We start from the raw sequence: 13179 nt of genomic DNA, 5'->3' as shown, positions 1-13179 counted from the left end.
CTAGAGACCGCAGCTATGAGAGTCCTGAGAAAGATTAGAGGCGTGAACAGATGGCATCAATGGCAATATCATATTAAAAATGAGGATATTAGGAAAGAACGTGACATTGTCAGCATCCAGGAATGCATTAGCAGAGCTAATCTCAGGTGGTATGGTCACTTAAATAGAATGGGAGAAGAAAGATTAGCAAAACAAGTGTTCTCTGCCAGGTTGGCAGGAAAACAACCCATAGGAAGATCAAGATATAGGTGGATTGATACGGTACAAAGTGGCTTAGACGATAGAAATATAAGATCTGATAATGTTGGAGTCTTGACAAGTAACAGACTGATTTGGAGGAAAATTGTAGATAGGAAGTTAATAATGATGTAAATTTTCATGTAGTACTGTCATATCCTGTACACCCCTTGAGGGTACATGGCAGGAATTTGATGATGATGATGATGATGATTAGTTCTTGTTGTAGAGCTGTGATAGAGCTGTTTAGCTTACTAAGCTCTATGCGAGTAGCGGCGATCTGTTCTCGTTAGAAGCGCTATACTTGCCGGTCGATAAATACGATGTGCCTTTGCCGATTGCAACTTTTCTTTGAATTTCAGAAAAGACGGAATGATATCGTTGTCGTGGCATCGTTTAAGGAAGGCTAACCTGTTGAATTTTCTGGACAATTTCAGTTTCACCTTACCGAACCGTCGTGCTTTGTATACAATATCTTCTCCATGCAGAATCATCAAACAAAGTACTTACCACAGCTACATACAAGCCACAAGTGTGGTTACGCTATGTAGATGATGTGTTTGCCATCTGGCCCAATGGACAAGACACCTTTGGATGCTTTTGTCACCTACCTAAACAGCCAACATCCCAAAATTCACTTCACAGTAGAAAAAGAATCAAATAACTGTTTACCATTTCTTGACACATTAATCACCAGCCTTTCAGATGGATCACTATCTTTTTCTATTTACAGAAAGCTACACACACAGAAAGATACCTACATAAACAATCACATCATCATCCAGTCCAACAGTACGGCATTTTAAAAACACTTACACACAGAGCCATTTGTTCTAACGATACAGCTCTGACCACTGAACTCCAATACCTGCACTATACGTTCTTAACCAACGGCTACAATCCCTACAAAATAGATAAAATACTACATAGGCCCATTACTCTGCCCCCCCCCCCCCAATACACAAGAATACAACATGACCATTTCTATTCCCTATATCAGAGGTACATCAAAAAAGATAGCCAAAGTATTGTTGAAACATGGCCTTCGCACCACTTTCAAACCTCATGTCAAGCTAGCAACTCTGATCCGCTCGCCTAAGGATAAACTTTTAGCACACCCAGGAGTGTATGAAGTTCCGTGTGACTGTGACTTGGCCTATTATGGGCAATCAGGAAGATCAGTGAACATCCGCCTGGAAGAACATGAAAGATACATTCACTACTATTACTATGGCAAGTTAGGACTGGCAGACCACGCTTTGGACACCCCTTCACACAGGATTAGATGGAGGAAAACGAATGTGCTATTTAGCAGTTGTTATAGATCTGAAAGATTATTTTTTGAGTCAGCAATGGCTTTGAAGAATTCTCCCAACCTTAACAAATATGGTTGCATTAATTTGCCAAAAATTTGGGAGACGGTTATCCTAAGAAAAACTCCTGGATAACTGCTGTTTTTTTTTTTTTTTCGTTAGAGAGCGCGAAAAATAGGACTTGAGATCTTTTGTCTTTTGGTATTATATTGTTTCACTCACTCACTGTCGCATTTACAAGTGTGTTGTGCTCTGATGATGCTGAGTTGAAAATCAGCGAAATATAAGCGTTAATAAAACATCTTTGTGATAAAAGTGTTTGTGGTGTTGTTAATACCGTGAAAAAGAAGTCATGAATACACGGGAAAAGTTTTTTTATAGTGAATAATTTGCTACAGTGAATTTCTTTTATCCTAGCATTGTGCCTATGGGATTTTGGTTTTCAATAGTTTGTTACAGCAATGCAAGCCAAATGTATTTTTGTCTGTTAATTGTATGCATTCTTCAACATGTATGCCTGTTTTTCAGGAAGGAAAGCCCCACTACTCATATGAGACTAATTTACCTTCAGCTGAATAAGCATTTTATGTATAGTGCTATTAATATATTAAGAACAATACTCTTCATATATACATTTTATTATGAACTTTATGATAACCAGAAAATGATAAATTCATAGCAGTGCCATATACAGGATTTTCGTAAGATGAAGATCAATCTTGATCAAACTTGGACTATATTTTGCACATTATCCTGGTTTATGAAAAGTTTATGATTACAATTTTAATTACATTTACTGTAATAATAGATGTACATTTGTTACAATAACTAACCTATAGGCATGTTTTCATAATTTGGTGTATGAACCAGGCTAACAAAGAACTCATGGTCTACTTCAACCACAAACTGCTACGCTACAAAAGATTCCCAAAATATCTGGGCATCACTCTGGATAGAACACTATCTTTTAAACCACATCTCATTAACACAGCATCCAAGCTAAAAACAAGAAACAATATACTGCAAAAACTATGTGGAACAACTTGGGGTGCCTCAGCAACAACGCTTTGCTGCACTGCTCTTGGCCTCGTTTACTCTACAGCTGAATACTGCTCACCCATATGGCTGAACACCACCCATGTGTATTTGGTTTATGCCCAGCTTAACACCACTATGAGCCTTATTTCTGGAAATGTAAAATCAACCCCAACCTGCTGGCTTTCAGTGCTAAGCAACATCCCACCTCCACATATCCGCAGATCTAACTTTCTTCTAAATGAATACAGCAAAATCACGGAAATCCAAAATCTTCCAATCCATGAAGACATCCCACCCCTAGAAATAAACAGGCTAAAGTCAAGGCACCGTCCAATCTTAACAGCAAAAAATCTTGTGCAGAGACATGTTTCAACATGGAGAAGTGGAAAGAGTCCTGGTGTAACACTTCAACAGGGATCTTCCATGAATTAGTGAAGTGTTTCTCAAACTTCAGATATCGACGTACCCCTTCTTAAATTTTCATTATTACCAAGTACCCCTAATTAATTAATTAAAAATAAATAATTTAATTATTTAAAAATTAATTAATTTAAATTAATAAATTAATTTAAAATATTAATTAAAATTAAATATCTATTTTATTTGAATTTATATGTTCATGTAAACAAAAAATATGATTTATTTTTAAATTTTGGTTCTTTAGAGATGTCAGACGACACACTCATCAATTTCATTTGATCCAGATGCAATATCAACGTTTTCTTGTTGCTTTCAGTTACTTGTATTTGCTATATTGTTCTCTTTTGGGAGTTTTATAAATCCAATCTTTAACTCTTCATATATACATTTTATTATGAACTTTATAATAACCAGAAAATGATAAATTCATAGCAGTGCCATATACAGGATTTTCGTAAGATGAAGATCAATCTTGATCAAACTTGGACTATATTTTGCACATTATCCTGGTTTATGAAAAGTTTATGATTACAATTTTAATTACATTTACTGTAATAATAGATGTACATTTGTAATATTAATAATTAATAATTGTAATAATAGAATTTGAAAGCATAAAAAAAAATGCCATATTTACTCAAATATAACCCGAACCTTTTCCCCAAAATTAAAGCTAAAAAATCGTGTTGCACGATACTTGTGGGAATTTTTGGAAACTAAAGTTATCAGAAAAAAACTGAAAATGGTGCAACTTACCAAGAAGCTCCTACTCGCTATCACTACTTTTGGCATCGAGAACAGTTTCTTTGTGTGCATTGTCAAAGTCATCTACCCAAATAGCGTCATCTTCTTTCCCATTATTTTAAGCAAAAATTACCAGTAATTTACAAGACTTGAGATATGTAGAGCAGCGAAGAACTGCATATGATTAGCGCGGTATTAACAAAAGATCGCATGAACCAAAGACAAATTAGCATTTCAACAGTTGAGTTGAAATGCTAATTCCCTTCAACTGAATTCCATAATATCTGAAACACATTCACTATATATTTCTTAGTTTTAACACGTTAAGAACCAAGCAAAACCATATGTTCCACTGGCAACATATGGTTTTGGTCTATACAGAAGTTTCTGTTGGAGAGGGGATGTGATTCATTAGTTAGTGCCGTTTTATCCCAGTTGTCTCTATGGCATTGTTTATTGAAAAATATAATACTCCTTTAATTATGCATAGCCGAAAATTGCCACGTACCCCCAAACGACCTTTCACGTACCACACTTTGAGAAACACTGAATTAGTGGACCCAACACAGATACCTTCGGGCGGGTTTTGACCTACCTCGGAAAACTTGGTCATCCCTTAACCGAATCCGCACCAACCATGGCATGATTGCTGCACCCAGGTACGACTGTGGATCACCCCGCTAGACAATTAATCATATTACAGCAGAATGTGTCCATACAGTGGAAACCTGTCAGACTTCATCCATGCTACACCAAGTGCAGTTGACTGGATAATCAACCAAGACATTCAGTTGTAGCCAATTCTTGATTCTCGAGTGTCTCTTTTATGACTGTATTATGTCTTATTATTGTACATATGTCTATTACTATGTCCATATATATTAAGGATTAATGTAACTTTTCATGTGTGAGCCATACGCTAAATAAATAAATTTATATATATACATACATTATATATAAAAAATGCTGTTCTCAGTTAAACAGTATCTGAACATAACCAGTCAGCCAAATAATTTCCCAAACGTTCCATATAACCAAATGGAACGTTTGGGGAATCATCTGGCTGGCTGGTTATATTGAGATACTGTTTAACTGAGAATAGCATATATATATATATCATTTTACATCGTTCATGCACACTTTACATGGTCCCCACTCACGAAAGATTTTTGGCAAATTTATAGTGCATTTTTACCATGGGTGGGCCAAAGTTTTTTTTTTCCCCTCTGTATTTTTTATTAATTTTATATATTATATTTTTTAATTATTTTTACACAGATCAGAAACCCTGATCTAGAGACCAAATTTCTGTGATATTAATCTTTCTTGACAAGATAGTTATGTTTCAATTTGTCAAAATAAGCTACAGTATTATTCAAAGTATCAACAAATGAGGTTATATGTTGGTATTTAGGGTGTGTGTGTGTGTGTGTGTGTGTGTGTGTGTGTGTGTGTGTGTGTGTGTGTATTATTTATTATTATTATTATTATCTGAGAGCCCACGCAGCGAGCCTAGTGGCTATGCGCTTTGCAACCATGTGCCCGGGGAAGGAGTATCCTAGGTTTGATTCCTGTCGACAACATAAGAAGCTTAAGGATCTTCCTCAGCCATAGCCAAGTTAGCTGGTCCTGGGCGTGGACAGCAGGTCCCCCCCCCGGTTTATCTGGGATTTTTCATCCCGTAAGCAGGCAAACCGGCCCTGTGAACACACACATTGATGCAGTCATGAATATTGCCCTTAGGTGATGCACCAGAGGAGTCACGAACTGCCTGCATTAATACGCCAATAACCCCTCATTAGAAGGGAGCTCAACCCGTCCTAGATGGATGAGAATGATAGGATAGTATTATCTGAGACCTCCAGGGAGTCAAGGACTAATTGAGAGAGGCTATAAATCATCCAAACTAGCGGTCATACCTTCCTTAAATTCATTCATACTAGATGCACTCACTACCCCTAAGGGCAAACTATTCCACTCACTGCTCTCTGGGAGAAAAACTTAGCTCTCACCTCTTTTTTGACTGTGAACAAACTTAACTTCCATGGATACCCCCCCCGGTGTTTTCTCCCTGCCTTCCATATAACAAAAAATTTTCATCAGTTGAAATGCTATAACACCCATTCAAAAGTTCAAAGACCTCTATCATATTACCCCCTCTTTCTCCTGTTAACCAGTCTGCAATTCACATACTCACAATCTGTCCTCATAATCTAAATCCGATAATTTGGATATAATCTGTGTGACTCTTCTTTGCACCCTTTCCACAGCTTCTTTATCCCCTCCCTTGGAACCCAGGAGTTCAAATCTGCACACAATAATCCAGTTGTGGTCTTATCAAAGTCTTATAAAAAGGCAAAATGACTTCCTTATCCTTGCATGTCACAGTTCGCTTCAACATTGCAATTATCCTCTGAGTTGTATTTGCAACTTTTGCTATGTGACCTTTGAACTACAAATTCCTATCCACCAATACGTCGAGGTTCCTAGTCTCCTTAGTTTCTTGTAGCATAACCCTGCTAATATAATATGCTGCTCAAACTCTAGTCATGCCAAAGTGCATAACTTTACACTTAATAACATTAAACTTATAGCAATTTTCGTTTGCCCATATTTCCAGCCTAGTCAAATCATTTTGTTAAGTGCTGAATATCAGTACCATCCCTGATTGCCCTGCCTATCTTTCCATCATTGGCAAACAATTGCACATCTCCTGTTAGATCCTTCCTAATGTCATTAATGTATAGATTGAACAACAATGGCCCAAGGACTGAATCCTGATTTACACCGGTCACCTTAAATCTGGTCGGTTCACACCCAATGTATACTACTCTTTGATATGTCTGTCAACCATCCACTGATCCAAGTCAAAAGTTTATATTCCAATCCTATATTTTCCAGTTCATACAAGAGCCTTTTGTGTGGTATCCTATCAAATGCTTTAGAAAAATCCAACATTATCATAGTGAATGCATTTCCTTTATTCAACTCAACTATAACATTGTTATAAAATATGAGCAAATTGCTAAAACATGACCTTCCTTAAGTAAATCCATGCTGCTCCTAGCAAAGTATAGCTTGTTTGTCTACTGATTTCTGTATATGAGTTCTTACCAACTTCTCTACCACACCAGAGATCCTGATAGGTCAGTAGTTAGACACATCAGTTTTTGCACCCATTGTACAATGGAATTATCATACATTCCTTCCATTCCTGTGGTATCGTTCCTGAGCTGAGACTCGAGTGATACAAACATGAGGCTTAGCCAATTCAGTTGAACATTCCTTTAGCAAACAGGCTGATATTCCATCTGTCCTATAGACAAATTTATCCAGGTTATGCAACAGCTCTTCGACCTTGCAGCATTTTTATAATTAGATATGCAATCTATTTGGTCTTTTTCTAGAATTTTCTCTTCTCTTTCCCCAGACATACTTAAAAGGTCCGAACCAAAAGCATATTTTTCCATCCCTTCACCACATATATAACCATGTTCAAAGGCATTCATATCTTTATCATGTTTGCATACCATAGCTGAACTTTCACACACATTTTTCCCATTCCTCCCTTCTTAGCTCAGTACTGTCATATCTAGGTAGCAATCGTACAATTTTTACTCTCTCACATATCTTTCTCGCTTCTTCCAACAAATCTTTCATATCTTCTCTCATACTATATTTCTCACTAATTGAATTATTAGTACCTGCCAGAACTACCATCTCTTTTACTTTTTTTTTTTGCTTTTCAATTAGATTTGTCATATTTGTCAGAAACTAGAAGTGGTGACTTCCTTGGCAACCACAAATTAAGACTGAGTCACCATACCAAATCACCTCTTTTTTCTTAGATTTTAACTGACATACCTTGTTGTTATTAATATTATCATCACCAAATTCAGTACTTTCCTGCTTGTTCTTATCCTATCTAAGTTTAGTTAAACGTTTTTCCACTTTTTCTAATTCTCTAGTTGATTTTCTAATTTGTTAGCCTCCATTTCATACCAGATAGACTCAAACTCACTGCTACATGGGGCATTGGTACCATCATCATCATTTTCTCGTGTGTGTATACACACACAGAAGAAGATTAAAGAGGAGGTGTTCAGAGCCCTATAGCAAAAAACATACTGGACAAAAATTCAACCAAACTTGGTGTAAATAAGCTCTAGAACATGGGGTTTTGATTTACACAAATCTAAATCAAAACAATATTTGATTTAGAGACCAAATATGGAAATATTTGGTCTCTAAAATACTTGTTTTAGAGACCAAATATGGAACTCATTCAAACTTCTTCAGGCTACCAAATACAGTAAAACTTATCTAAGACAGAACGTGAATAAGGTGGAAACTTGCTCAATGTGAACAAATTATATAGTCCCAGCCAGAAGAATAGGCATTACGGTGTTATTTATTTTGTATAATGCGGAATCTGCCCAACGTGGAAACGGAAAGCAATATTTGAAGAATTTATTAAAAATTATTTGTATAAAGTGGAAAGTGTTTTAAAAATACACCTATATTTATTAGATTTTGGCACTCGTGTTGCTTTTATTGTTTCATTTGAGAAACAATGTTGGTCAGTTTCTGGTAAGTTCAAACATTTCAGTAACCTGAATTTCAACAAACCGTCATGGCTAAATCGTACATGATGTTGTCGCTAAATGAAAAGTCAGTCATTGAAGCTAAAGAAAACGATAAACTCTCGGTACAGGAAATAATGATGATGTTTAAGTGTGGCAAAACGCAAGTATACAACACACTTAAACAAAAGGATAAAATAATGAATGAGTGCCTGCAAGGAAACGGTCGAAAGAAAAGGAAGGCAAAGGTAATGAGGAAATCAACAAGATAGTGTGGGAGTGGTTCACGAATGCAAGATCAAAAAACATTAACATATCCAGTCCAATGGTCCAAAGTGAAGCTCTTGCAGTAGCCAAATCTTTCAGGAATGATCAGTTTAAGGTGTCTACAGGATGGTTGGATAGTTTTAAGAAGAGGCACAATTCTGTGGGGAATCTAAAGATGTGGATGAAATTGTAGTGAGTGGAAACCAAAACTTCTAGAACTGATTTCACCATATGAACCTAAAACATTTATAATGCAGATGAAACAGGATTGTTTTTTTGGGAATTAACAACAAAATCACTCGAGGTTAAGGGAGAAAAGTGTACAGGGGGCAAAATGTCCAAAGAAAGACTTACAGTCTTATTGTGTGGGAATATGGTGGGAAAAATGGAAAAGCCTCTCGTGATTGGAAAAGCAGCAAAACCAAGATGTTTCAAGAACCTGAAAATTAACAATTCATCAATGATTTGGAGAACAATAAAAAAGCTTGGATGACTACAGCTACAATGGAAGAGTGGTTAAACACGTTTAATGCAAAAATGAAGAAGGAAAATTGAAATGTCATCCTTTTTCTTGACAATGCTACCTGCCACCCAAAGGTAATACCTTCAAATGTGAAAATCGCCCAGAAAATGCAACAAGCGTATTACAGCCCATGGATATGGGTGTTATTTACACATTCAAATCGCACTATGATTTCTGATGCAAACTTTGATTTCGAATGTAGAAGAAGCTGATAGCTCTTACGCATTTGCAAGATCCGTATTGGTTCTAGATGCTGTGAACTGGATCGGGTTGGCAGTGAAGAAAATTAAAGCAGAAACTGTAAAAATGTGTTTTGCTAAAGCTGGGTTTGGGGAAAGTGATGTAAGAGATAATTTGGAGGAGACAAGTGAAAACATTGCTGTAATATCCAATCTCTGCCAAGGAAAAGAACTTTTCTGTGATACAGAGAACTTTGTTCGGAGTGATGACCATCTAGCCACACATTACAGCTTTGAATCTGCTACAGCTCTACTAGCGGTAAGAAATACAAAAAACGAAGATGTGGAGGATGAGGAGGAGAAGCAGCAGCTGAAGAACAGGATATTTCAACGAAAATTCGTACACATGAACAGGCTCTTCAATGCATCAGTGAAGTAATGCAGTTTGCAATCGATTCAAACTCTTCCAGCCTTCTTGAACTATTGTATACAGTTAAGGACTGCATTCAAAAAGACATGATCACAAAAAAGTGGAAACAAGTTTCTTTGTTGGATCTGTGGAAGAATTCTCAATGAGTTGTATATTGGAAATGTGTAATGTGCAGTGTAATAGAGCATTAATACTTTAATAATGTGTTATTATTATTATTATTACTATTATTTTAATAACACAGGTCCACAAGTATCACCTACTTACAAGAGCCAGTGCCGCCGATTTTCACTCATAAACAGGTATGTAACATGTAATTTGATTTTAATGGATTTTAAATTCTTTTGCAATTTTGTATAAAGCAGAAACTTGACCAATGTGGAAAATATATTCGGTCCTTGAGATTCTGCTTTGAACAAGTTTTACTGTACTTTCATCTCATAATTTATTCAAATAAAGTTATCCTACTTACCTCTTTTTCATGATATAGAAACTGTGAAAATTCAATAATTTTTTCTAATGAAGTCTGAATACTATCAACAGCTTTGTTGCCCTCTCTTATTGCCTGAAATGCAAAAAAGATGACATTACATATAATACCAACTCAAATATCAGACTTCTAAATTTAAATTATTTAAAAGAACAGGTTATAGCACCAGCATTAATTAAGAACTAGCAACTACAACTTGAACTTAAGAAATTATTTCATAAATACTGGGTAGTATGAGTAATTGCTATTTAAAAATAATTTGAATTCAAATTAATTAAAATTTCAAGAGAGCTAGTCATACAAATTTAAAACACCGACACAATTTAATAAGAAAATTCCACCGATCTTCTTGCAAATTGGTAATAAAGCACACTTAAACTCGTTATGGCTCTACAAAGGAGGCAATTAATATATATGCATGAGTAGCTGTAAAAACTAACACTAACCACAACTACATGCCGTGTTTTTTTTATTTGTGTTTTAAAGTTCTGTGTAATTTCTATGAACAGTCTCCCAAAATTTTGATCTCAGCAAAGTGATCATCAATTTCCTGATATGTACTCCCAAGGGGCATTCAGGTTACTATGACAGCATTACATAATTAAGTTTACAGTAATATTAATCTCCTATCAACAATTTTCTTCTAAATCAATCTATTACTTGTGAGTACTCCAATGATGTCATATCTAACACTTCGTGCTTCTAAGGCACTTCTGACCGAATCAATCGACATAGACCTTGGTCTTCCTCTGGGTCTTTTTCCTGCCATCTTGGCATCAAACACATGTTTTGCTCACCTTTCTTCACCCATTCTATTTAAGTGGCCATACCACCTTAGATTAGCTCTGCTGACACATTCTTGAATGCTAATCATGTCAAGTTCCTTTCTAATAATCTTCATTTTTAACACGATTCTGCCATTGAAGCCATCAGTTCACTCCTCTAATTTTCTCATAATCCTCATATCTGTTATCTCTAGTCTTTGATCAACTGCTTTATTTCTAACCCAACTCTCATTAAACACTGTCTTGTATACTGCTAGTTTGGTGTTTTGGCTAATTTTTCTCTTATTCCATATAAATTTATTCAGCTGGCTACCCACCATACTAGCTTTGCTTATTGTTATCTATTTCTAGATTTAACCTCTCATCTTCACTAAAAACTGTCCTAATAGCTGAAATATTTTACTTGTTCTATATGATTTCCATTCAGAATGCAGCTGAAGTTTTCTGCCTATTTTCATAGTTTTGGTTGTTTTATTGCTGATTTTCATGCCAAATTTGTTACAGCTGTTATTCAATTCAGTTAGTGAATCCTGGAGACTTGCACTAGATATGTTTAGTAGAACAGCATCATCTGCAATAAGCAAAAAGCTAAATTTGACATCTTCAATTCTAATATCAGGCTTGATGTCACTTTCTTTCATGTGATTCACAGGGATGATAAATAAGAGTGGAGATAATATGCATCCTTTTCTTACCCCTGATTTTTTTTTTTTTATATCAAACTATCTTCCTATATTTCCTCCAATTTGAACTGCTGACAACTTCTAAGTAGTTGTCAGTCAGCAGTTCATGCCTTTTCAAGATTTACGACACTTAAATACAGATCTTTGTGACACTCCCATAATTTCTGGACTATTTGCTGTGTAAAGTATGATGGTGACAACCCCAAATCGGTCTAAACTGTTTTCAGGTTTCTCTTCAACATTTTTTTTTTTTTTTGCATACCTGCAATACTCAGTAGGGGCATTCTTCTAATTCTCACATTGCTTTATTGCCCTTTAGTGCTGCTAACCCAATCAAGTGGAAGTTGACCTTCTGACCAAGCTTTCTGAATTATGCAGTGTAGCCACTATAAAGTTTATATACCTTTATATTTCAGCACTTTTGGTTGAATATCATCTAATCAGCCTTTTCACAATTTTAGATTTCTAGTGGCTTTTCCACTCAAGTATCGATCTGAATCTTTTAATATTTTATACCTGCACTCCATTTTATAACATTTAATATTATAAAACAGAAAGCAGGAACAGTTATATAACTGTTCAGCTTATAATATAAACTGAGGTTGCAAATTATAGACCAATCAACATATCTGGAGTGGTGGTTAAGATTTTGGAGAAATTGGTAAAAATTAGAATTCAGGACTGGGTGGACAGCAATATGATACTTTATAAGGGGCAACATGGTTTTGTGAGGGGTAGGTCTTGCCTAAGTAATTTGCTTACTTTATATAATAAAGTAACAGTGGAGTTGGATAAAGGAAATCCTTACTCAGTGATACTGAAGAACTCTGTTGCATAAATTAGAGCAAATGGGTATGGATTTGAAGATGGTGATTTGGATTAAAGGCTGGCTGGTGGACAGATATCAAATAGTGGTTTACGGAGGAGCTGAGTCCAGGAAAAGGCAAGTGACTAGTGGTGTACCTCAGGGCTCAGTGCATGGTCCTCTATTGTTTAATTTGTACATCAATGATATTGGAAATACTTTGAATGGAAATATCCACTTGTTTGCTGATGATGCAAAATTGGGAAGAGCAATAATCAATTCAAACGATGTAAATATCTTACAGGATGACTTAAATAGGCTGACGGTATGGACTAAGGTAAATGGCTGTCAGTTCAACGTGGCTAAGTGTAAGGTGATGCACTTCGGGAGGATGACATCACATGCTGTTTACTATATTAACGGAACTGAATTGCAAAAAGTTGACGAGACAAGAGACTTGGGAGTTATTGTGGACAGAGAACGTAAGTATAAAGGGCATATTGCAAAGATTGCCAAAACATCACATCAAATTACATGGTTGTTGAGGAACACACTAACAAGCAGGGATGGGGAGATTATTGTTCCACTCTATAAGGCATTAATAAGGCCGCATTTGGACTATTGTGCACAGATCTGGTCGCCTGAATTTCTTGGTGATGGGGAAGTGGTGGAGAGGATTCAG

The 13179-nt window shown here is 35.9% G+C and overlaps 1 protein-coding gene across 3 annotated transcripts in view; it reads right to left on the bottom strand.

The window, feature by feature from the left end:
- The window catches only part of LOC150109024 (protein tweety-like), a 322889-nt gene that overhangs the window by 162103 nt on the left and 147607 nt on the right, over nucleotides 1-13179 (bottom strand). For all 3 annotated transcript variants that reach the window (XM_090411409.1, XM_090411402.1, XM_090411414.1), the window contains exon 10: nucleotides 10207-10299. In XM_090411409.1, the coding sequence (XP_090267535.1) occupies nucleotides 10207-10299 (93 nt within the window). The remainder of the gene's footprint in view (nucleotides 1-10206; nucleotides 10300-13179) is intronic.

The sequence above is a fragment of the Typopeltis vanoorti genome, chromosome 2 (assembly GCF_054136105.1).
Source record: "Typopeltis vanoorti isolate ZY-2024b chromosome 2, IOZ_Tvanoo_1.0, whole genome shotgun sequence".
NCBI classification, from domain to species: Eukaryota; Metazoa; Arthropoda; class Arachnida; order Uropygi; family Thelyphonidae; genus Typopeltis; species Typopeltis vanoorti.
The sequence above is the reverse complement of the archived record's forward strand: the minus strand, read 5'-3'. Positions and strand labels throughout refer to the sequence as shown.